The sequence below is a fragment of the Odontesthes bonariensis genome, chromosome 8 (genome assembly GCF_027942865.1).
Source record: "Odontesthes bonariensis isolate fOdoBon6 chromosome 8, fOdoBon6.hap1, whole genome shotgun sequence".
In the NCBI taxonomy this organism is placed as follows: domain Eukaryota; kingdom Metazoa; phylum Chordata; class Actinopteri; order Atheriniformes; family Atherinopsidae; genus Odontesthes; species Odontesthes bonariensis.
The window spans coordinates 663,305-685,780 of NC_134513.1; the positions used below are offsets into that span (position 1 = coordinate 663,305).

General features: G+C 48.6%; 1 protein-coding gene across 2 annotated transcripts in view; it reads left to right on the forward strand.

The window, feature by feature from the left end:
• Nucleotides 1-7,191: 7,191 nt before the first annotated feature.
• The window catches only part of etv6 (ETS variant transcription factor 6), a 49,484-nt gene continuing 34,199 nt past the window's right edge, over nucleotides 7,192-22,476 (forward strand). Inside the window, exons 1-2 of one of the 2 annotated variants that reach the window (XM_075471264.1) lie at nucleotides 7,192-7,621; nucleotides 14,000-14,132. In XM_075471264.1, coding sequence (XP_075327379.1) covers nucleotides 7,592-7,621; nucleotides 14,000-14,132 — 163 coding nt within the window. In that variant the 5' untranslated portion in view covers nucleotides 7,192-7,591. The remainder of the gene's footprint in view (nucleotides 7,622-13,999; nucleotides 14,133-22,476) is intronic. The other variant, XM_075471265.1, reaches the window with a different exon arrangement.

Genomic DNA, 22,476 nt, shown 5'->3' on the forward strand with positions numbered 1-22,476 from the left:
AACTTAACCATTTATAGCTGAGGGGGGCGGGGCTGTAATGTCGCTTGTTCGCCGCTTGGGGGCGACACCGTATTAGATAGATAGACACTAAAATATATGAAAACAATTAAAGTAAAAACAAGCTAATAAAATAAAATAAAATAAAATAAAATATAAAATAAAATAAAATAAAATAAAACAAATAAAACAAAATGAAATAAAATAAAATAAAATAAAATAAAATAAAATAAAATAAAATAAAATAAAATAAAATGAAATAAAATAAAATAAAATAAAATAAAATAAAATAAAACAAATAAAATAAAATAAAATAAAATGAAATAAAATAAAATAAAATAAAATAAAATAAAAATAGTGGATAAACATTCGCTATATACAAATCTACAGTATTTTTTCTTTTTTTTTCTTTGTTATTGTTTTTTAGGAGAGACTTCAAGCCTATTGAGCTTGAAGTCTCTCCTCCAGCCAGATGTTACTTTCTAACATGATAAACAAAACAAAAAAGGAACAAAACCAATCTGATTAAAAAACAATTTGATTACATTTATTATCAAATGTGATCAAACAAACACATTTATGCAATGCTTTTATTTTATGTAAAGCACTTTGAATTGTTTGTAGATGGGTTAGGGTTAGGGTTAGGGTTAGGGTTAACCCTAACCCTAACCCTACAAATATATGTGATTTGATTTGATTTGATTTGATTTGATTTGATTTGATTTATGGAAGTTAAGTCAGGTTTATTCAGCCGGACCATCCTGGAACCTTTAAAGAGTCCTGATCAGCAGTTCTGCAGCTTCCTGAAGCTCTCACAGTTTCTCTTTGGACATTTCCTGCTTCTTCCCTCATCTTCAGTCCTTGTACCTGAGCATCTTCAGAGGAATGTGTTTTTTCCTTGTTAAGCCACTTAACTCTGAGCTGTAAACCATTCAGGCAGGAAAAAGGCTCCTAACTCCTAACTTTATATCAGGAAACAGGAATAAAATTCCCTCAGATTTGGAGTCAGACGGGCAACAAAAAATTCTTAGATTTTTGTTTTTTACATTAATTTACTCAAATAGTGGCCTAAAATGACCAGAAACAGACATTTAATTATAATTTAATTCATTTCCAACTACATTTGCATGATTGTGACAGCCATATTAAGTATTTTATGTGGTTTTTGAAGCATTTTGGTCATGAGACACCTCTTGTTTCTTTATATTTTGCATCCAAGCAGCTTAAGTGATCTTCAGCAATAGTTTCAACACTTTCTGAAGGTTTTTCAGAGTTTTCATTTGGACATTTTCTGCTTTTTTCCTCATTTTCAGTCCATCTGTTTCCTATTCTTTTAAAAATATCTAAAGAAACTAAACTTTTACAGGATTTTATCTTCCTTCACTCGTCTGCATTTTCTCATTAAGGTGCTGCACATTTCCCTTCAGCTTCCTGCCTCTCTCCGTCTTTCCTTCAAGAGAATTTACATGTTTACACCGACTTATACATTTATTTTTATTTGTATCAGTTCTGCTGCCACCAGAAACTCTGAAGTTTGGGAGTTCGTCACTCAGGAGGAATCAATCATTTTGCCTGTTTTGTGCCATAAAGCACAACAGACTAATTTGACCTATAATGTTCATTAATGCTAATTAATGATAATTCTGACTGTCAGTCTGCATCCTGAAACACTTGATCAGTGTAAATCCGGGGGTGTCCCCTCCTGTTTCTCTGTTTCAGTCTCCAACGCTTCCAGAGTTTCAGCTAAATAAAACAGCGTATTACTGTTAGCTTACTGCGTTAGCTGCCGGCTAACCGGCAGAAACAGCACAACTCCTTACACAATGTGTCAGATAATGCACCGTTAACCCTTTAAGCTCTGAGGGTTTTAAAGAAAAACAACATTTCAACAGGCTGCAGATTAAAGATGATCCGAGATATAAAAAAAGAAACTATAAATGGGACCCAAAGTTTAAGAAGGGAGTACATTTAATCTAACTTAATCTATCTAATTCTAAATTGATTGATTGATTTATTTATTTTTTTATTTAGTCATTTATTATTATTAGTATTATTAGTTAGTAGTAGTATTTTTTATTAGAATTGGTATTATTATAGTTGTTCTTAATATACAATCATTGTAAATATTAATTTTTTTTGAGCTACTTGACTAATTTGAATTTCCCCCATTGGGGGATGAATAAAGTATATTTCTATTCTAATCACCGAATCTGCATGTGGTGACATCACTGTGACATCACTGTGACATCACTGTGACATCACTGATGATTCATGAACACAACTATGAACAAAACTGATCCAACTTTTGACTAAAGTGACCCGTTCAATGGGTAAATTAATTAAGTAACAAGTCAGCTGTCACTATTTATTTATTTATTTATTTTTTGGCCAACTCACATTACCAGCAGAATAAAGCGTTGGCTGTTTCACGGCCCGCTAGCCAAGTTTCCCGCTCTTACCAGCTCCGTGAAAATCCTGAGTTGTATGAATTCCCTCCCTTAATATGAGTTTGTTTCATATTTAAACTTGGTCTGGGAGGTCCTGATTGTTTGGTTGCCATTTTATCCTTATTGCTACGCCGACTGAAGGGGATTTCTTTCAATGAAACAAGCGAGTTACTCTGTACATTAGCGTGTGGCTACGCTAACTCAGAGCTAAAGAGTAATAGCTCCGCGCAGCTATCTTTACGTTACGTATGACGAAACCACGTTGGGGCGAAGGGGCGGGGCCTCATGGAGAACGGCCTTACGCTGATTGGACAGTGACAAAGGGGCGGTCCTTATGGAGAACGGCCTTACGCTGATTGGACAGTGACAAAGGGGCGGTCCTTATGGAGAACGGCCATACGCTGATTGGACAGTGACAAAGGGGCGGGGCCTCATGGAGAACGGCCTTCCGCTGATTGGACAGTGACAAAGGGGCGGTCCTTATGGAGAACGGCCTTACGCTGATTGGACAGTGACAAAGGGGCGGTCCTTAAGGAGAACGGCCTTACGCTGATTGGACAGTGACAAAGGGGCGGTCCTTATGGAGAACGGCCTTACGCTGATTGGACAGTGACAAAGGGGCGGTCCTTATGGAGAACGGCCTTACGCTGATTGGACAGTGACAAAGGGGCGGTCCTTATGGAGAACAGCCTTACGCTGATTGGACAGTGACAAAGGGGCGGTCCTTAAGGAGAACGGCCTTACGCTGATTGGACACTGACAAAGGGGCGGTCCTTATGGAGAACGGCCAAATGCTGATTGGACAGTGACAAAGGGGCGGTCCTTATGGAGAACGGCCTTACGCTGATTGGACAGTGACAAAGGGGCGGTCCTTAAGGAGAACGGCCTTACGCTGATTGGACAGTGACAAAGGGGCGGTCCTTATGGAGAACGGCCTTACGCTGATTGGACAGTGGCAAAGGGGCGGTCCTTATCGAGAACAGCCTTACGCTGATTGGACAGTGACAAAGGGGCGGTCCTTATGGAGAACGGAGAACGGCCTTACGCTGATTGGACAGTGACAAAGGGGCGGTCCTTATGGAGAACGGCCTTACGCTGATTGGACAGTGACAAAGGGGCGGTCCTTAAGGATAGCAGCCTTACGCTGATTGGACAGTGACAAAGGGGCGGTCCTTATGGAGAACGGCCAAATGCTGATTGGACACTGACAAAGGGGCGGTCCTTATGGAGAACGGCCTTACGCTGATTGGACAGTGACAAAGGGGCAGTCCTTAAGGAGAACGGCCTTACGCTGATTGGACACTGACAAAGGGGCGGTCCTTATGGAGAACGGCCTTACGCTGATTGGACAGTGACAAAGGGGCGGTCCTTATGGAGAACGGCCAAATGCTGATTGGACAGTGACAAAGGGGCGGTCCTTATGGAGAACGGCCTTACGCTGATTGGACAGTGATAAAGGGGCGGTCCTTAAGGATAGCAGCCTTACGCTGATTGGACAGTGACAAAGGGGCGGTCCTTATGGAGAACGGCTTTACGCTGATTGGACAGTGACAAAGGGGCGGTCCTTATGGAGAACGGCCTTACGCTGATTGGACAGTGACAAAGGGGCGGTCCTTAAGGAGAACGGCCTTACGCTGATTGGACAGTGACAAAGGGGCGGTCCTTATGGAGAACGGCCTTACGCTGATTGGACAGTGACAAAGGGGCGGTCCTTATGGAGAACGGCCTTACGCTGATTGGACAGTGACAAAGGGGCGGTCCTTAAGGAGAACGGCCTTACGCTGATTGGACAGTGACAAAGGGGCGGTCCTTATGGAGAACGGCCTTACGCTGATTGGACAGTGACAAAGGGGCGGTCCTTATGGAGAACGGCCTTACGCTGATTGGACAGTGACAAAGGGGCGGTCCTTATGGAGAACGGCCTTACGCTGATTGGACAGTGGCAAAGGGGCGGTCCTTATGGAGAACGGAGAACGGCCTTACGCTGATTGGACAGTGACAAAGGGGCGGTCCTTAAGGAGAACGGCCTTACGCTGATTGGACAGTGGCAAAGGGGCGGTCCTTATCGAGAACAGCCTTACGCTGATTGGACAGTGACAAAGGGGCGGTCCTTATGGAGAACGGAGAACGGCCTTACGCTGATTGGACAGTGACAAAGGGGCGGTCCTTAAGGAGAACGGCCTTACGCTGATTGGACAGTGATAAAGGGGCGGTCCTTATGGAGAACGGCCTTACGCTGATTGGATAGTGACAAAGGGGCGGTCCTTATGGAGAACGGCCTTACGCTGATTGGAGAGTGACAAAGGGGCGGTCCTTATGGAGAACGGCCTTACGCTGATTGGACAGTGACAAAGGGGCGGTCCTTATGGAGAACGGCCTTACGCTGATTGGACAGTGACAAAGGGGCGGTCCTTAAGGATAGCAGCCTTACGCTGATTGGACACTGACAAAGGGGCGGTCCTTATGGAGAACGGCCTTACGCTGATTGGACACTGACAAAGGGGCGGTCCTTATGGAGAACGGCCAAATGCTGATTGGACACTGACAAAGGGGCGGTCCTTATGGAGAACGGCCTTACGCTGATTGGACAGTGACAAAGGGGCGGTCCTTATGGAGAACAGCCTTACGCTGATTGGACACTGACAAAGGGGCGGTCCTTATGGAGAACGGCCAAATGCTGATTGGACACTGACAAAGGGGCGGTCCTTATGGAGAACGGCCTTCCGCTGATTGGACAGTGACAAAGGGGCGGTCCTTAAGGAGAACGGCCTTACGCTGATTGGACAGTGACAAAGGGGCGGTCCTTATGGAGAACGGCCTTACGCTGATTGGACAGTGACAAAGGGGCGGTCCTTAAGGAGAACGGCCTTACGCTGATTGGACAGTGACAAAGGGGCGGTCCTTATGGAGAACGGCCTTACGCTGATTGGACAGTGACAAAGGGGCGGTCCTTATGGAGAACGGCCTTACGCTGATTGGACAGTGACAAAGGGGCGGTCCTTATGGAGAACGGAGAACGGCCTTACGCTGATTGGACAGTGACAAAGGGGCGGTCCTTATGGAGAACGGAGAACGGCCTTACGCTGATTGGACAGTGACAAAGGGGCGGTCCTTAAGGAGAACGGCCTTACGCTGATTGGACAGTGATAAAGGGGCGGTCCTTATGGAGAACGGCCTTACGCTGATTGGATAGTGACAAAGGGGCGGTCCTTATGGAGAACGGCCTTACGCTGATTGGACAGTGACAAAGGGGCGGTCCTTATGGAGAACGGCCTTACGCTGATTGGACAGTGACAAAGGGGCGGTCCTTATGGAGAACGGCCTTACGCTGATTGGACAGTGACAAAGGGGCGGTCCTTAAGGATAGCAGCCTTACGCTGATTGGACACTGACAAAGGGGCGGTCCTTATGGAGAACGGCCTTACGCTGATTGGACAGTGACAAAGGGGCGGTCCTTATGGAGAACAGCCTTACGCTGATTGGACAGTGACAAAGGGGCGGTCCTTAAGTGAACGACCTTACGCTGATTGGACACTGACAAAGGGGCGGTCCTTATGGCGAACGGCCAAATGCTGATTGGACACTGACAAAGGGGCGGTCCTTATGGAGAACGGCCTTACGCTGATTGGACAGTGACAAAGGGGCGGTCCTTAAGGAGAACGGCCTTCCGCTGATTGGACATTGACAAAGGGGCGGTCCTTATGGAGAACGGCCTTACGCTGATTGGACAGTGACAAAGGGGCGGTCCTTATGGAGAACGGCCTTACGCTGATTGGACAGTGACAAAGGGGCGGTCCTTATGGAGAACGGCCTTACGCTGATTCGACAGTGACAAAGGGGCGGTCCTTAAGGAGAACGGCCTTCCGCTGATTGGACAGTGACAAAGGGGCGGTCCTTATGGAGAACGGCCTTACGCTGATTGGACAGTGACAAAGGGGCGGTCCTTATGGAGAACGGCCTTACGCTGATTCGACAGTGACAAAGGGGCGGTCCTTAAGGAGAACGGAGAACGGCCTTACGCTGATTGGACAGTGACAAAGGGGCGGTCCTTATGGAGAACGGCCTTACGCTGATTGGATAGTGACAAAGGGGCGGTCCTTAAGGAGAACGGCCTTACGCTGATTGGATAGTGACAAAGGGGCGGTCCTTAAGGAGAACGGCCTTACGCTGATTGGATAGTGACAAAGGGGCGGTCCTTATGGAGAACGGCTTTACGCTGATTGGACAGTGATAAAGGGGCGGTCCTTATGGAGAACGGCCTTACGCTGATTGGATACTGACAAAGGGGCGGTCCTTATGAGAAAACAACCACAGTAACCATAGTAACCATAGACTTTATACTTTATTATGTCTATATGAAATATGACAGAAAATAAATTCCTCTTTTTTGCCTTTGGTTCCTAATATACAAACTAGTTCTGACAGTTTACACCTGAGCAGGCTTTCTATCTGCAGAAGAAGAAGCTTAAAGGGACAAACTAAGTATTAAAGATGGCTGCTTTAATGGAGCCACCATCACCACACAGATAAAAAGGATAAAAAGACTTTAAATGAAAGTGTGAGCAGCAGACAGAGAAGTCTCAGCATTACGGAGGAAGCTATAATCTGTCTTTTTTAAAACTGTGTTTTATTGTTTTTATTTTGAAGCACCGTGATCCTCCTGAGCCTTTCTTCCTGATTCTGTTCTGAAGTTGAGTTTTCTGCAAAGCGATTTCCTGCTTCGGGTTTCCCTTTAAAAGGGGGCAAGGCTCATTGCTGGGAATTCACGTCATTTCGCCGTTTTACACACATCCAGATCAATGAGAGAGAGACACACCGCACAGAGAGAGAGGGGTGTCTCACTCTTCCAGGAAGGGATTATTAACCAGCGCGCTGCCGACATGTGAAGGAAAACACACGCAGACAAAAGAAGTTTCAGTCGGAGCTGCGCGCCGCGGCCCCGGCCAGCTCACAGGCAACAACCCGGAGCCAGCAACCCGGAGGAGCAACCAGCAACCCGGAGAGCAGGCGGCTGCATGAGCAGGGACAACTTCTCCCACAACAACACGCCGAGCCGTCGGGCTGCCGCTCCTGCAGCTGCGCGGCTTTCTGACGGGAAGCAGCGCACATAAAGAGCTCCCCGCCACGGGAAAGTTTTCCCGGGGATCATGTCCGAATCCTCCTCCGCTGCGAACAAGGTAAACCCCCCGGCTGGTTTTCACTTTCCCTTTATCCCCCACCCTGCCTTGCTCACAGGACACACTTTGAACGCGGCGCGGCGCGGCGCGGCGGCGCGGCGGAGCGCAGGAGCGCAGGAGCGCAGACTGTTGCGCCATGCCGCTGCATGTTTGTTGTGCTGCGGGTCATCTGTTGCTGGCGGCTTCCTGAAGGAAGAAGTCGTGACTGATTGATTTATCCGCGCAGAAAGTGGTCAGAGTCGCGTTTAGGGAAATAATTAAAGGTTCAGAGAGGAAACCTGAGCGGAACAATGATGGTTAGGGTTCAATTCATTTTTATTTATAAAGCGCCAAATACAACAAATGTCATCTCAAGACACTTGGATGATAAAGTCCAATTCAAGCCAATTGGAATTCAATTAATTGTAATCCTAATTATTCATAAAATAATCCAGGGTTAGGGTTAGAGTTAGCCTGTTATCCTAACCCTAACCCCACTGAATGATGAACCAGCGCTGCACTTTAGTCTGTCTGTGAGCACGTTACCACAAATGTTTAACTTGTATTGAACCAAATTGTGAAATTGGTGGAAAACCGGCTCCTCTGCTGCACTTGGGTCCATTTAATCTGTCCCAGTCTGACCCAATCTGTCCCAGTCTGACCCAGTCTACGGATGAACTGGAACTACGTCGTTGAAGGGACTACGGATGGAAACTAGCTTTGTAGCTATAATCCGGCATATTTACATTTGTTTTTATACTGATGTGCATTAATGTGCATAAATAAAATCTGACCCATACAGGGACGCAGGAACCTGAAGCCACTTTGTGAGCGTGTTTGACATGTTGTCATGTGAGTGCTGCATCTTTAATCAGGAAGAAATCCATAAACGTGGCCCAAAGAGAAGGAAAACAGCTGGAGATGCAGCCCAGTATTGACCGAGGCAGACTTCCTCTGAGGTCTGGCCTTTCAGATCTGACCTTTTTATTCATTTTATTCACCCAAAAAGAGTTTTTCTGCCACATTAAGCTGCAGCCGGGACTTTAAATGCAGATCTGTGTGTTTATGAGGGACTCAGTGCAGCATCACTGAGGAACATCAGCGCCTGGCTCAGAGGTTTCAGGTCACTTTCCCCTGGTCTTAATCAGAATCAGAATCAGACAAAACTTTATTTATCCCCGAAGGGCAATTAGAAGGGCGAAGAGCGGTAAATCAAATCAAATCAAATTAAATTTATTTATATAGCACATTTCATGTAGAAACAGTTCAAAGTGCTTTACATAAAATAAAAGCATTGCAGCAGGGAGTGGAAGAAGCATTAAAATACATAAAAGAATATAAAGAGAAACAAATAAAATGATTTAAATGAATTTAAAAACCAGCAACAGTCCAGATAAGTTCAAAGATATCGTGCAGATTTCATGCATAGACACATGAGAACAGAAATGTCTTTAACCTGGATTTAAAAATGTCTCCATTTGGTGAAAGTTTAATCTCCACAGGCAGACATTAAAAGAAGAGCAAGAAAATGGAATTACAAAGAAAAAGAAAATAAAAACACAAAAGGGGTGACAAAAAATAAATAAATAAAATATTTAGCAAATAAATAAAATAAAATAAATACAAATTTAAAAAATAGGGCTCCAGCTTCCACCACAGGGAGAGAGGGCCTTTCTCTTTTGGAGAGCGGGAGGAAATGGGGAGATTACCGCTCGGCTTCCACAGGAAATTCCTGGTACATGCTGCTGGTGCGCGGGTCTCGCAAACATAACGAGACAAAACACGCCGGGCTTCATTTCCTCATGAAGTGTAAGTGGCCTGGTGTTCAGCAGCAGGAAAGGAAGCCGGCGACACGGAGGGAAAAGCTCCCGTTTTCACCCGGCAATTCATGCTGAAAGTCCTCATAAAGATGGAATCGGGTCTGATTCCCTGTGGAAAAGCTACAAAGTTCCTTCTTACATCATTCTGAGGGTTTCAGGTTTCAATGATAATCTTAGAAATGAAATGAAATGATTTATTTATCTGCTTTAAGTGTGAGAGCTTCTGGCTGCAGCAGAGCGCTCAGTTTGGAGAACTTTGTTTAAAGTCGTCCTTCTTACTCTGACCGGTCACAAGGGTTAGCTGTTAGCTTCAGCTCACCTGTAGGGTTAGCTTTAGCTGTTAGCTTTAGCTGTTAGCTTCAGCTCACCTGTAGGGTTAGGGTTAGCTGTTAGCTTTAGCTGTTAGCTTCAGCTCACCTGTAGGGTTAGGGTTAGCTGTTAACTTTAGCTGTTAGCTTCAGCTCACCTGTAGGGTTAGGGTTAGCTGTTAACTTTAGCTGTTAGCTTCAGCTCACCTGTAGGGTTAGGGTTAGCTGTTACCTTTAGCTGTTAGCTTCAGCTCACCTGTAGGGTTAGGGTTAGCTGTTACCTTTAGCTGTTAGCTTCAGCTCACCTGTAGGGTTAGGGTTAGCTGTTAACTTTAGCTGTTAGCTTCAGCTCACCTGTAGGGTTAGGGTTAGCTGTTACCTTTAGCTGTTAGCTTCAGCTCACCTGTAGGGTTAGGGTTAGCTGTTAGCTTCAGCTCACCTGTAGGGTTAGGGTTAGCTGTTACCTTTCAGCCCTTCAGAGTCATTCGGTTCATTTAATTGGACGAATCCTCTCCTCCGGGTATACGTGTGCAGGAGGAACATTGATTTATTGATGGAAATATGTCCGACTCTCCCGCTTTCAGCTCGTTGGCATCAGATTTTTCTAGTTGGCCTTTTCTTTAAAGGACCATTTCGGTCGTTTACAACATCCAGCTGTATTGCCCAATCTGCCCATGATTTAGCCATGATAGCAAAGACGCAAAAAAATGTCCTCCGACCCTGACAGTGTTGCTTGCACGGAGATTTCGGACTGACAACATAGCCATGGGGGCATCAATTTATATTGTGTTTTAAACGCTATTTTTATACCTCTTCTACAGCTCCAAACAACATAACACTTACGTGGTAGTGAGTAGAGGGTCCCTAAAGCCAAACCGAAGTGTCCCGAGGTCTTCATGTGGTCGGATATAGAGTCCAGAATGAATTTAATCAAGCCAGTACCTGCTCTCAATCAGAGCCTCTTCCGTCAACAGGAGGCTAGCTCACGCGAGACATCACGTCACGTGAGTCCGTAGTTGATTGCCGAGTGTGGAGTAACTCGCTCTGGAAAGTCACAATTTCGTTGCCGTTCTTTTTACAAACATAGTCCAGTATTTCTTTCGAAAGTGAAATGAAGTATGCAACAGCAAAGCCTAGCTTACTAACATGTTGGAATTTTGAAATGTCACGTGACGTGATGTCTCCACAGAGACCGAAATGGTCCTTTAAGAGTTTAACTGAATTTCCAGCTTTGTGTTTGTTTCTGTGAGTTTGATCTTAGTTTCCCTGAAAGACGACGGCTAACATTAATATTTGGCCAAATCTGCAGATTATTTGCTTGAATAATTGTTTTCATTTAGTAAAAAAAACAAACTGAAGGAGCTGATGACTCAGCAGATTCTTCTGTTAGGAAACCCAAACCTTCCTGTTTTAGTTGTGCATCCATCACACTTCTGGATCTCTAAGATGACCCTTTAAACCATAGATATGTATAGAACCATAGATATGTATAGAATCATAGACATGTATAGAACCATAGATATGTATAGAATCATAGATCTGTATAGAACCATAGATATGTATAGAATCATAGACATGTATAGAACCATAGATATGTATAGAATCATAGATCTGTATAGAATCATAGATCTGTATAGAATCATAGACATGTATAGAACCATAGATATGTATAGAATCATAGATCTGTATAGAATCATAGATCTGTATAGAATCATAGACATGTATAGAACCATAGATATGTGTAGAACCATAGATATGTATAGAATCATAGATCTGTATAGAATCATAGATATGTATAGAACCATAGATATGTATAGAACCATAGATATGTATAGAATCATAGATATGTATAGAACCATAGATATGTGTAGAACCATAGATATGTATAGAATCATAGATATGTATAGAATGGCTAGATGTCTCGTCCGCGTTGCTGGTCAACAGTGGAACGTCCGCAGATGGCGGCCATCTTACCACAGGCAGCTCTCTCGCCGACAACATTGTGTTGATGGTGAAACATTCAAACATTCGAGACATAACTTGCTTAATTCTCGAACGTTTAGGTTATTATAAACATCAAAGTAGTAAGCTAATCATCACACTACAGACGAAGTCCATATTTATTTTTTAAATAAAAACGTAAATATTTCACGTTTATTTGCCCCATGACTCAACTTTATTTATCCCTTGGGATGACTCCCTCAGGGAAATTCAAGTCCCCAGTAGCTCCAAACACACACATAGGATCTCTATAAATCTAAAATACAGTATAATATAGAATAATTAATATAATATATCATTAAAATAGAATAATCTAAAACAAAGTGTAAAAAAAGAATATAGGCTATACAAGATATACAAAGTAAAGAGTTAAATAAAATAAGTTATAGCACTATGGTTGAGTTATTGCCCATATTGCACTACACTTGTGTTAATTACACATTGTATGCACACAGTCTGACCATAAATAGAAAAGATATTGCACAGTAGTGACGTGAATTATTGCACAGATGACCGAATAAATAAAATATCGCACAGGGTCTTTTAGTATGTAAAACAGTGTAAAATCAGAGTAATAGCGTCAGAGCAGATCACTTAGCGTAACCATGGTTACCTCAGGTTTGACTGTCTCCCGGACATCTCACCCTGTGGTAAGATGGCCGACTTGTGCGGACGTTCTAAACTCAGACGTAACGCATCGAGCCATTCTATACATATCTATGGTTCTATACACATCTATGGTTCTATACACATATCTATGATTCTATACATATCTATGATTCTATACATATCTATGATTCTATACATATCTATGATTCTATACATATCTATGGTTCTATACATATCTATGATTCTATACATATCTATGGTTCTATACATATCTATGATTCTATACATATCTATGGTTCTATACATATCTATGATTCTATACATATCTATGATTCTATACATATCTATGGTTCTATACACATATCTATGATTCTATACATATCTATGATTCTATACATATCTATGATTCTATACATATCTATGGTTCTATACATATCTATGATTCTATACATATCTATGGTTCTATACATATCTATGGTTCTATACATATCTATGGTTCTATACATATCTATGATTCTATACATATCTATGGTTCTATACATATCTATGATTCTATACGTATCTATGGTTCTATACATATCTATGATTCTATACATATCTATGGTTCTATACATATCTATGATTCTATACATATCTATGATTCTATACATATCTATGGTTCTATACATATCTATGATTCTATACATATCTATGGTTCTATACATATCTATGGTTCTATACATATCTATGGTTCTATACATATCTATGATTCTATACATATCTATGGTTCTATACACATCTATGATTCTATACGTATCTATGGTTCTATACATATCTATGATTCTATACATATCTATGGTTCTATACATATCTATGGTTCTATACACATCTATGATTCTATACATATCTATGGTTCTATACATATCTATGCTTTAAACCAGAGGTCTTTTACATTTTAACATTTCTTTTTTTTTTTCAAACAGTTTTTTCTCACACATTGTGTGCAAACGTGTACCATCCACAGATGGTTTGAGGATTCATTGTCCCATCTACATGCATGTTTAAAGTTAAAATCTGAGGATTATTTGAATAGCTCAGTGTTTATAAATGGCAGTGGCACGGCCACCCTGTACCTCGCACATGTTTAAAATAAAAACATGAATATATTAACCTGTGTATTGTTTGAATAGCTTAGTGTTGAATGTACAATAACAGAGTAGCTATGTTTATACATGGCACTAGGCCCCGTTTAATATCAGAATCAGAAAAAACTTTATTTATCCCTGAAGTGCGAAGAGCGGTACATTAAAAGAAAATGGAATCACAAAGAAAAAGAAAATAAAAACACAAAAGGGGGTGACAAAAAATAAATAAATAAAATATTTAGCAAATAAAGCAGTAAAGAAAATAAAAATAGGGCGTCGATAAAATTAAAATCACAATGTGATTAAAGAGTCATTGTAGTTAGTGTCATGGGTATACAAAACACAACTGTATGCCATATAAATAGTTTGGGGGTCCCTGGCCTGAAAAACGTTGAAGGTTGAAACCTGCTTTAAACAGTAACGGGTTAAAGTCGTCGGTTTATCACGTTCTCGTGTTGGGGGGGGCTGTTTGGGTTCAGGGCCGGTGCATCGTGCAGCTTTGTGAGCCATGCTTTGTGTCTCTGTGTCTATTCATAGCAGGAGAGGAGCTCTTTCAGTCCTTCCGCCAACCCGCTGCCAAACTCCACTTCCTCCCCCATCCATGCTCCCGCCGCCAGGCCGGCCAGCCGAATGGAGGACGAGCCGCCCGCCAGGCTGCCTGCGCACCTGCGTGAGTCACACACACTCTCACACTCTCAGACCACCGGCCACTCCTACGCTCATCCATCATTCGCTCGTTTCAACACATTTCATTTAGCAGCTTTTTCTGCCTCTGGGAATGTTTTAGTTTCGCCTTTAAATTAAGTTTTTCAGATTTAAAATCAATCAAATCACAACAAACGTCGTCTCAGGTACTTCAAAGATTCAGTCCAATTAAATCCAGTTAATTAAATTCCAAATGAGTTTTTAAAGAAGAACAAAACAGTTTCTCAGCTCAGGAAACCAACAGATTTAAACTTCTCTCTGATCCAAACTCCCGTCCTGAGCTGCACGAGGCGACTGGAGAGAAAAAACTCCATCAGAACCAGAACCAGGAAGGGCCAGGGCCATCTGCCTGGACCAGCTGGGGGCTGAGAGGACAGGAAAGAGGGAAACTGGGATGTTTCAGGATCACCTGAGCCATCCCTAACTCTATCAGAAAGGAAAGTTTTAAGCCTGGTCTTAAAGGTAGAGAGGGGCCTGATAACTGAAGGCTCTGCCTCCCAAACTGGCAGCTGGTCCCACAGAGAGGGGCCTGATAACTGAAGGCTCTGCCTCCCAAACTGGCAGCTGGTTCCACAGAGAGGGGCCTGATAACTGAAGGCTCTGCCTCCCAAACTGGCAGCTGGTTCCTCAGAGAGGGGCCTGATAACTGAAGGACTCTGCCTCCCAAACTGGCAGCTGGTTCAACAGAGAGGGGCCTGATAACTGAAGGCTCTGCCTCCCAAACTGGCAGCTGGTTCCACAGAGAGGGGCCTGATAACTGAAGGCTCTGCCTCCCAAACTGGCAGCTGGTCCCACAGAGAGGGGCCTGATAACTGAAGGCTCTGCCTCCCAAACTGGCAGCTGGTTCCACAGAGAGGGGCCTGATAACTGAAGGCTCCGCCTCCCAAACTGGCAGCTGGTTCCACAGAGAGGGGCCTGATAACTGAAGGCTCTGCCTCCCAAACTGGCAGCTGGTTCCACAGAGAGGGGCCTGATAACTGAAGGCTCTGCCTCCCAAACTGGCAGCTGGTTCCACAGAGAGGGGCCTGATAACTGAAGGCTCTGCCTCACAAACTGGCAGCTGGTTCCTCAGAGAGGGGCCTGATAACTGAAGGCTCTGCCTCCCAAACTGGCAGCTGGTTCCACAGAGAGGGGTCTGATAACTGAAGGCTCTGCCTCCCAAACTGGCAGCTGGTTCCACAGGGAGGGGCCTGATAACTGAAGGCTCTGCCTCCCAAACTGGCAGCTGGTCCCACAGAGAGGGGCCTGATAACTGAAGGCTCTGCCTCCCAAACTGGCAGCTGGTCCCACAGAGAGGGGCCTGATAACTGAAGGCTCTGCCTCCCAAACTGGCAGCTGGTTCCACAGAGAGGGGCCTGATAACTGAAGGCTCTGCCTCCCAAACTGGCAGCTGGTTCCACAGAGAGGGGCCTGATAACTGAAGGCTCTGCCTCCCAAACTGGCAGCTGGTTCCACAGAGAGGGGTCTGATAACTGAAGGCTCTGCCTCCCAAACTGGCAGCTGGTTCCACAGGGAGGGGCCTGATAACTGAAGGCTCTGCCTCCCAAACTGGCAGCTGGTCCCACAGAGAGGGGCCTGATAACTGAAGGCTCTGCCTCCCAAACTGGCAGCTGGTTCCACAGAGAGGGGCCTGATAACTGAAGGCTCTGCCTCACAAACTGGCAGCTGGTTCCTCAGAGAGGGGCCTGATAACTGAAGGCTCTGCCTCCCAAACTGGCAGCTGGTTCCACAGAGAGGGGCCTGATAACTGAAGGCTCTGCCTCCCAAACTGGCAGCTGGTTCCACAGAGAGGGGCCTGATAACTGAAGGCTCTGCCTCCCAAACTGGCAGCTGGTTCCTCAGAGAGGGACCTGATAACTGAAGGCTCTGCCTCCCAAACTGGCAGCTGGTTCCACAGAGAGGGGCCTGATAACTGAAGGCTCTGCCTCCCAAACTGGCAGCTGGTTCCACAGAGAGGGGCCTGATAACTGAAGGCTCTGCCTCCCAAACTGGCAGCTGGTTCCACAGAGAGGGGCCTGATAACTGAAGGCTCTGCCTCCCAAACTGGCAGCTGGTTCCACAGAGAGGGGCCTGATAACTGAAGGCTCTGCCTCCCAAACTGGCAGCTGGTTCCACAGAGAGGGGTCTGATAACTGAAGGCTCTGCCTCCCAAACTGGCAGCTGGTTCCACAGGGAGGGGCCTGATAACTGAAGGCTCTGCCTCCCAAACTGGCAGCTGGTCCCACAGAGAGGGGCCTGATAACTGAAGGCTCTGCCTCCCAAACTGGCAGCTGGTTCCACAGGGAGGGGCCTGATAACTGAAGGCTCTGCCTCCCAAACTGGCAGCTGGTCCCACAGAGAGGGGCCTGATAACTGAAGGCTCTGCCTCCCAAACTGGCAGCTGGTCCCACAGAGAGGGGCCTGATAACTGAAGGACTCGCTGGTGTGGATGCTGCAGCTCTGTGGAAATGAGCCGAGCCGTCACACTTTACTGGAACAGTTGCCTCACCGAGTGGAAAGTTTAATTTCTGAACAACGTCTGGCTGCCTGGAAGCAAAATATTGAGAAATGAGATGTTTAGTCATCAAGTATTTCCTGCATTGTTCATCTACGACTCAGAGTTTGTTCTAAGGTGCGTAAATGTGTCCCGTTCCACCTGTAAAGCTCTTGGCTTCTGACCCAATCAGGGAGGAGGCGGGGCTGGAGGCGGGGCAACAGACAGGCTGGCGGTTCAAAGAGTAACCCGGAGCTGCTTCAATGTTTAACGGCTTCTTTATTCGCTGCTTCCTGGCTCTCAGTGTTCGGGGCTGCCGGCGGGTTTCTGGGTTTCAGACATGGCCGTCCATTGGCTTTGGCAGCTGCCACACCTGGGCTCCAGGGGAAAGTGTAAATGTTCGTTTTTTCTGTTTTTCTTTAAAAGAAAAAAAAAATGAATGTATGGAATTACTTTCTGTCAATTTGTATTGATTATTCTATTATTTAATATATATAAATAAACTACAAATGAAATTCTGAACAACACAATCAATTGATCTAAGTATCATCTTCCCCTTTGAAATGTGGTATTCCCCCCCCCCTCCCACGAGATGACGGAGCCTGGAGGTCAAAGCTGATGTTATTAGCGGGATTTGTTGTTTGCTAATTAATGTAAAATATGAAAAGAAAGCAGAAAACTTTAAATTTATTTATCACCAATAAAGGGGTCCAATGTTGCCCCAGCGGCGGAGGAAGGAGGACCAGGGAGTGAAGGCGGGATTCAGGCCGCTAATGCTAATGCTAATGCTAACAGGGAGACAGAGACGAGTCCATAGTTATGTTAGCGGGGTGTGAGTGAGACTTCTGTGGTGATTATTGTATATTTATTGATTGATACTGTGGTCATGTGACTACAGTGACCTCGCCGTACCGTAGCTTTGGCTGAGTTGACGCCGCTGGTTTCTGGGTTTGTGGAGCAGCTCGAGGGGAACAGGAAACTCCCTCTGAGCGCTTCCTCTTTCACATTGTTGCAGAAGAAGGAAGAACGCGCCGAGCTTCCTGCCGACATGTGGAAGTCGTTTGTTTTGATTAGATACCGACTCAGTTCCTCATGCAGCAGCTGCAGGTGGGGCAGAAAATAACAGAAAGCGTGTTCTGCCCCACCTCTGCTCTGCCTTTCTGCCCCACCTCTGCTCTGCCTTTCTGCCCCACCTCCGCTCTGCCTTTCTGCCCCACCTCTGCTCTGCCTTTCTGCCCCTCCTCTGCCTCCGCTCTGCCTTTCTGTCCCACCTCTGCGCTGCCTTTCTGCCCCACCTCTGCGCTGCCTTTCTGCCCCACCTCCGCTCTGCCTTTCTGCCCCACCTCCGCTCTGCCTTTCTGCCCCTCCTCCGCTCTGCCTTTCTGCCCCACCTCTGCTCTGCCTTTCTACCCCACCTCTGCGCTGCCTTTCTGCCCCACCTCTGCTCTGCCTTTCTGCCCCACCTCTGCGCTGCCTTTCTGCCCCACCTCTGCGCTGCCTTTCTGCCCCTCCTCCGCTCTGCCTTTCTGCCCCACCTCTGCTCTGCCTTTCTGCCCCACCTCTGCGCTGCCTTTCTGCCCCACCTCTGCTCTGCCTTTCTACCCCACCTCCGCTCTGCCTTTCTGCCCCACCTCCGCTCTGCCTTTCTGCCCCACCTCCGCTCTGCCTTTCTGCCCCACCTCTGCGCTGCCTTTCTGCCCCACCTCTGCGCTGCCTTTCTGCCCCACCTCTGCTCTGCCTTTCTGCCCCACCTCCGCTCTGCCTTTCTGCCCCACCTCTGCTCTGCCTTTCTGCCCCACCTCCGCTCTGCCTTTCTGCCCCACCTCTGCGCTGCCTTTCTGCCCCTCCTCCGCTCTGCCTTTCTGCCCCACCTCTGCTCTGCCTTTCTGCCCCACCTCTGCTCTGCCTTTCTGCCCCACCTCTGCGCTGCCTTTCTGCCCCACCTCTGCGCTGCCTTTCTGCCCCACCTCTGCGCTGCCTTTCTGCCCCACCTCTGCGCTGCCTTTCTGCCCCACCTCTGCGCTGCCTTTCTGCCCCACCTCTGCGCTGCCTTTCTGCCCCACCTCCGCTCTGCCTTTCTGCCCCACCTCCGCTCTGCCTTTCTGCCCCACCTCTGCGCTGCCTTTCTGCCCCACCTCTGCTCTGCCTTTCTGCCCCACCTCTGCTCTGCCTTTCTGCCCCACCTCCGCTCTGCCTTTCTGCCCCACCTCCGCTCTGCCTTTCTGCCCCACCTCCGCTCTGCCTTTCTGCCCCACCTCCGCTCTGCCTTTCTGCCCCACCTCTGCTCTGCCTTTCTGCCCCACCTCCGCTCTGCCTTTCTGCCCCTCCTCCGCTCTGCCTTTCTGCCCCACCTCTGCGCTGCCTTTCTGCCCCACCTCTGCGCTGCCTTTCTGCCCCACCTCTGCTCTGCCTTTCTGCCCCACCTCTGCTCTGCCTTTCTGCCCCACCTCTGCTCTGCCTTTCTGCCCCACCTCTGCTCTGCCTTTCTGCCCCTCCTCTGCCTCCGCTCTGCCTTTCTGCCCCTCCTCCGCTCTGCCTTTCTGCCCCTCCTCCGCTCTGCCTTCCTGCCCCTCCTCCGCTCTGCCTTTCTGCCCCTCCTCCGCTCTGCCTTTCTGCCCCACCTCTGCTCTGCCTTTCTGCCCCTCCTCTGCCTCCGCTCTGCCTTTCTGCCCCTCCTCTGCCTCTGCTCTGCCTTTCTGCCCCACCTCCGCTCTGCCTTTCTGCCCCACCTCTGCCTCCGCTCTGCCTTTCTGCCCCACCTCTGCTCGGCCTTTCTGCCCCACCTCTGCCTCCGCTCTGCCTTTCTGCCCCACCTCTGCTCTGCCTTTCTGCCCCACCTCCGCTCTGCCTTTCTGCCCCACCTCCGCTCTGCCTTTCTGCCCCTCCTCCGCTCTGCCTTTCTGCCCCTCCTCCGCTCTGCCTTTCTGCCCCACCTCCGCTCTGCCTTTCTGCCCCTCCTCCGCTCTGCCTTTCTGCCCCTCCTCCGCTCTGCCTTTCTGCCCCTCCTCTGCTCTGCCTTTCTGCCCCACCTCTGCTCTGCCTTTCTGCCCCACCTCTGCTCTGCCTTTCTGCCTCTCCTCTGCCTCCGCTCTGCCTTTCTGCCCCTCCTCTGCCTCCGCTCTGCCTTTCTGCCCCACCTCCGCTCTGCCTTTCTGCCCCTCCTCTGCCTCCGCTCTGCCTTTCTGCCCCTCCTCCGCTCTGCCTTTCTGCCCCTCCTCCGCTCTGCCTTCCTGCCCCTCCTCCGCTCTGCCTTTCTGCCCCACCTCTGCTCTGCCTTTCTGCCCCTCCTCTGCCTCCGCTCTGCCTTTCTGCCCCTCCTCCGCTCGGCCTTTCTGCCCCACCTCCGCTCTGCCTTTCTGCCCCTCGCTGGAAGACAAACTGCCCCTCGGAGGGAGGGCTGTTGCCCTGGCAGGGGGAGGGGCAGAAAGGGGGAGCAGGGGGAGGGGCAGAAAGGGGGAGGGGCAGGTGGAAGGAAAGAGAAGAGGAGGACGGGGGCAGCGGGGGAGGAGATGGGTGAAGAAAAAAAAGACAGAAAGAAAAAGAATGAGGAGGAAATTGCAGTGTGGGCAGAAATCCGCCTTCTCTCCATTTCCTGAGGAGGAAGTGGATTAGATCTGAGGGGGGGGGGCAGCTCTGAAGAATGCTGCCAGAGTTTAACCCTCAGAGTCAGACTTCATCAGAACACCACCAGTAACACCACCCAAACACCCCAAACAACCCAAACACCCCAACAACCCAAACACCCCAACAACCCCAACAACCCCACCAACCCCACCAACCCCAACAACCCAAACACCCCACCAACCCCAACAACCCCAACAACCCCACCAACCCAAACACCCCAACAACCCCAACAACCCAAACACCCCAACAACCCCAACAACCCCACCAACCCCACCAACCCAAACAACCCCAACAACCCAAACACCCCACCAACCCCAACAACCCCACCAACCCAAACACCCCAACAACCCCAACAACCCAAACACCCCAACAACCCCAACAACCCCACCAACCCCACCAACCCCAACAACCCCAACAACCCCACCCCCCCAGGCAGCAGGCCCCAGGCAGCAGGCCCCAGGCAGCAGATCCCAGGCAGCAGACCCCAGGCAGCAGACCCCAGGCAGCAGGCCCCAGGCAGCAGACCCCAGGCAGCAGATCCCAGGCAGCAGATCCCAGGCAGCAGACCCCAGGCAGCAGATCCCAGGCAGCAGGCCCCAGGCAGCAGGCCCCAGGCAGCAGATCCCAGGCAGCAGGCCCCAGGCAGCAGGCCCCAGGCAGCAGACCCCAGGCAGCAGACCCCAGGCAGCAGATCCCAGGCAGCAGACCCCAGGCAGCAGACCCCAGGCAGCAGACCCCAGGCAGCAGGCAGCAGGCCCCAGGCAGCAGACCCCAGGCAGCAGATCCCAGGCAGCAGACCCCAGGCAGCAGATCCCAGGCAGCAGGCCCCAGGCAGCAGGCCCCAGGCAGCAGACCCCAGGCAGCAGGCAGCAGGCCCCAGGCAGCAGACCCCAGGCAGCAGATCCCAGGCAGCAGGCCCCAGGCAGCAGACCCCAGGCAGCAGACCCCAGGCAGCAGGCCCCAGGCAGCAGGCCCCAGGCAGCAGACCCCAGGCAGCAGGCCCCAGGCAGCAGGCCCCAGGCAGCAGACCCCTGGCAGCAGGCAGCAGACCCCAGGCAGCAGACCCCTGGCAGCAGGCAGCAGACCCCAGGCAGCAGACCCCAGGCAGCAGACCCCAGGCAGCAGGCCCCAGGCAGCAGGCCCCAGGCAGCAGATCCCAGGCAGCAGGCCCCAGGCAGCAGGCCCCAGGCAGCAGGCCCCAGGCAGCAGGCCCCAGGCAGCAGGCCCCAGGCAGCAGGCCCCAGGCAGCAGGCCCCAGGACTCCACCTCTATGACTCTGAATATTGAACATTTATCTCAGTTGGAGCTCATATCTCACCGGCTGCCAGGCGGTGTGAACACGTGATCCTGCTCTTTATCTGCGATGGGAGGGTCAGATAAAGAGCTTCTTTCTTTCTTAATTTCCTCCCTCACACCTGGTTTCCCTGGTCGGCTGGAGGTCTGCTGGAGGTCTGCTGGAGGTCTGCTGGAGGCCTGCTGGAGGCCTGCTGGAGGCCTGCTGGAGGCCTGCTGGAGGCCTGCTGGAGGCCTGCTGGAGGTCTGCTGGAGGCCTGCTGGAGGTCTGCTGGAGCCGGTGTTCTGGAGTCTGTTCGGCTTATAATGGGAAGGTGCTGCTTCGTGTTTCAGTTTGTGGTTCAGACTGAGATTCTGTTGTGTGAAGAAGCTGCAGCTTCATGTGTTTGAGATGCAACGTCCAGCAGAACCGGGTCGTACTCTGAGTCATGAAGACGTTGGTTTGTTGTGGCGCGGCCTTAGAGAAAAGATGTTCAGGTGCTGGCTGCCGAGCATCTGTTTCATTTATGGCGTGTTTCCACGAGCACGCCGTACCTGCAACGGGCACGCGTGTCCGTGCCACCTCAGCTGGTTCCAAGCGGGCCGAAGCGTTACTGAAACGTGACGTCGGCCGACCGCCTTCCACTGATTGGCCGATGAGTGTCGTCACTGGAAGCGTCATAACGCGGATAACAAAAGCTAGCGTTAGCAACCGTTAGCTTACCTCCAAACGTCGTCTTTTTGAAGCTCGTAACAAAACTCTGCGGTACTTTCAACACTGTTTTGTCTGGCGGCCAGGAGTCTTCTCTGGCCTTCTGTGCCACACAAAGCCGCAGGGTGAGCAGCAGCACCAGCGCCTCCATGTTGTTGTTGTTGTTGTTGTTGTTGTTGTTGTTGTTGTTGCCGAGCTAGTGGAAATGCGCCATTAGAGTCCTTCAGC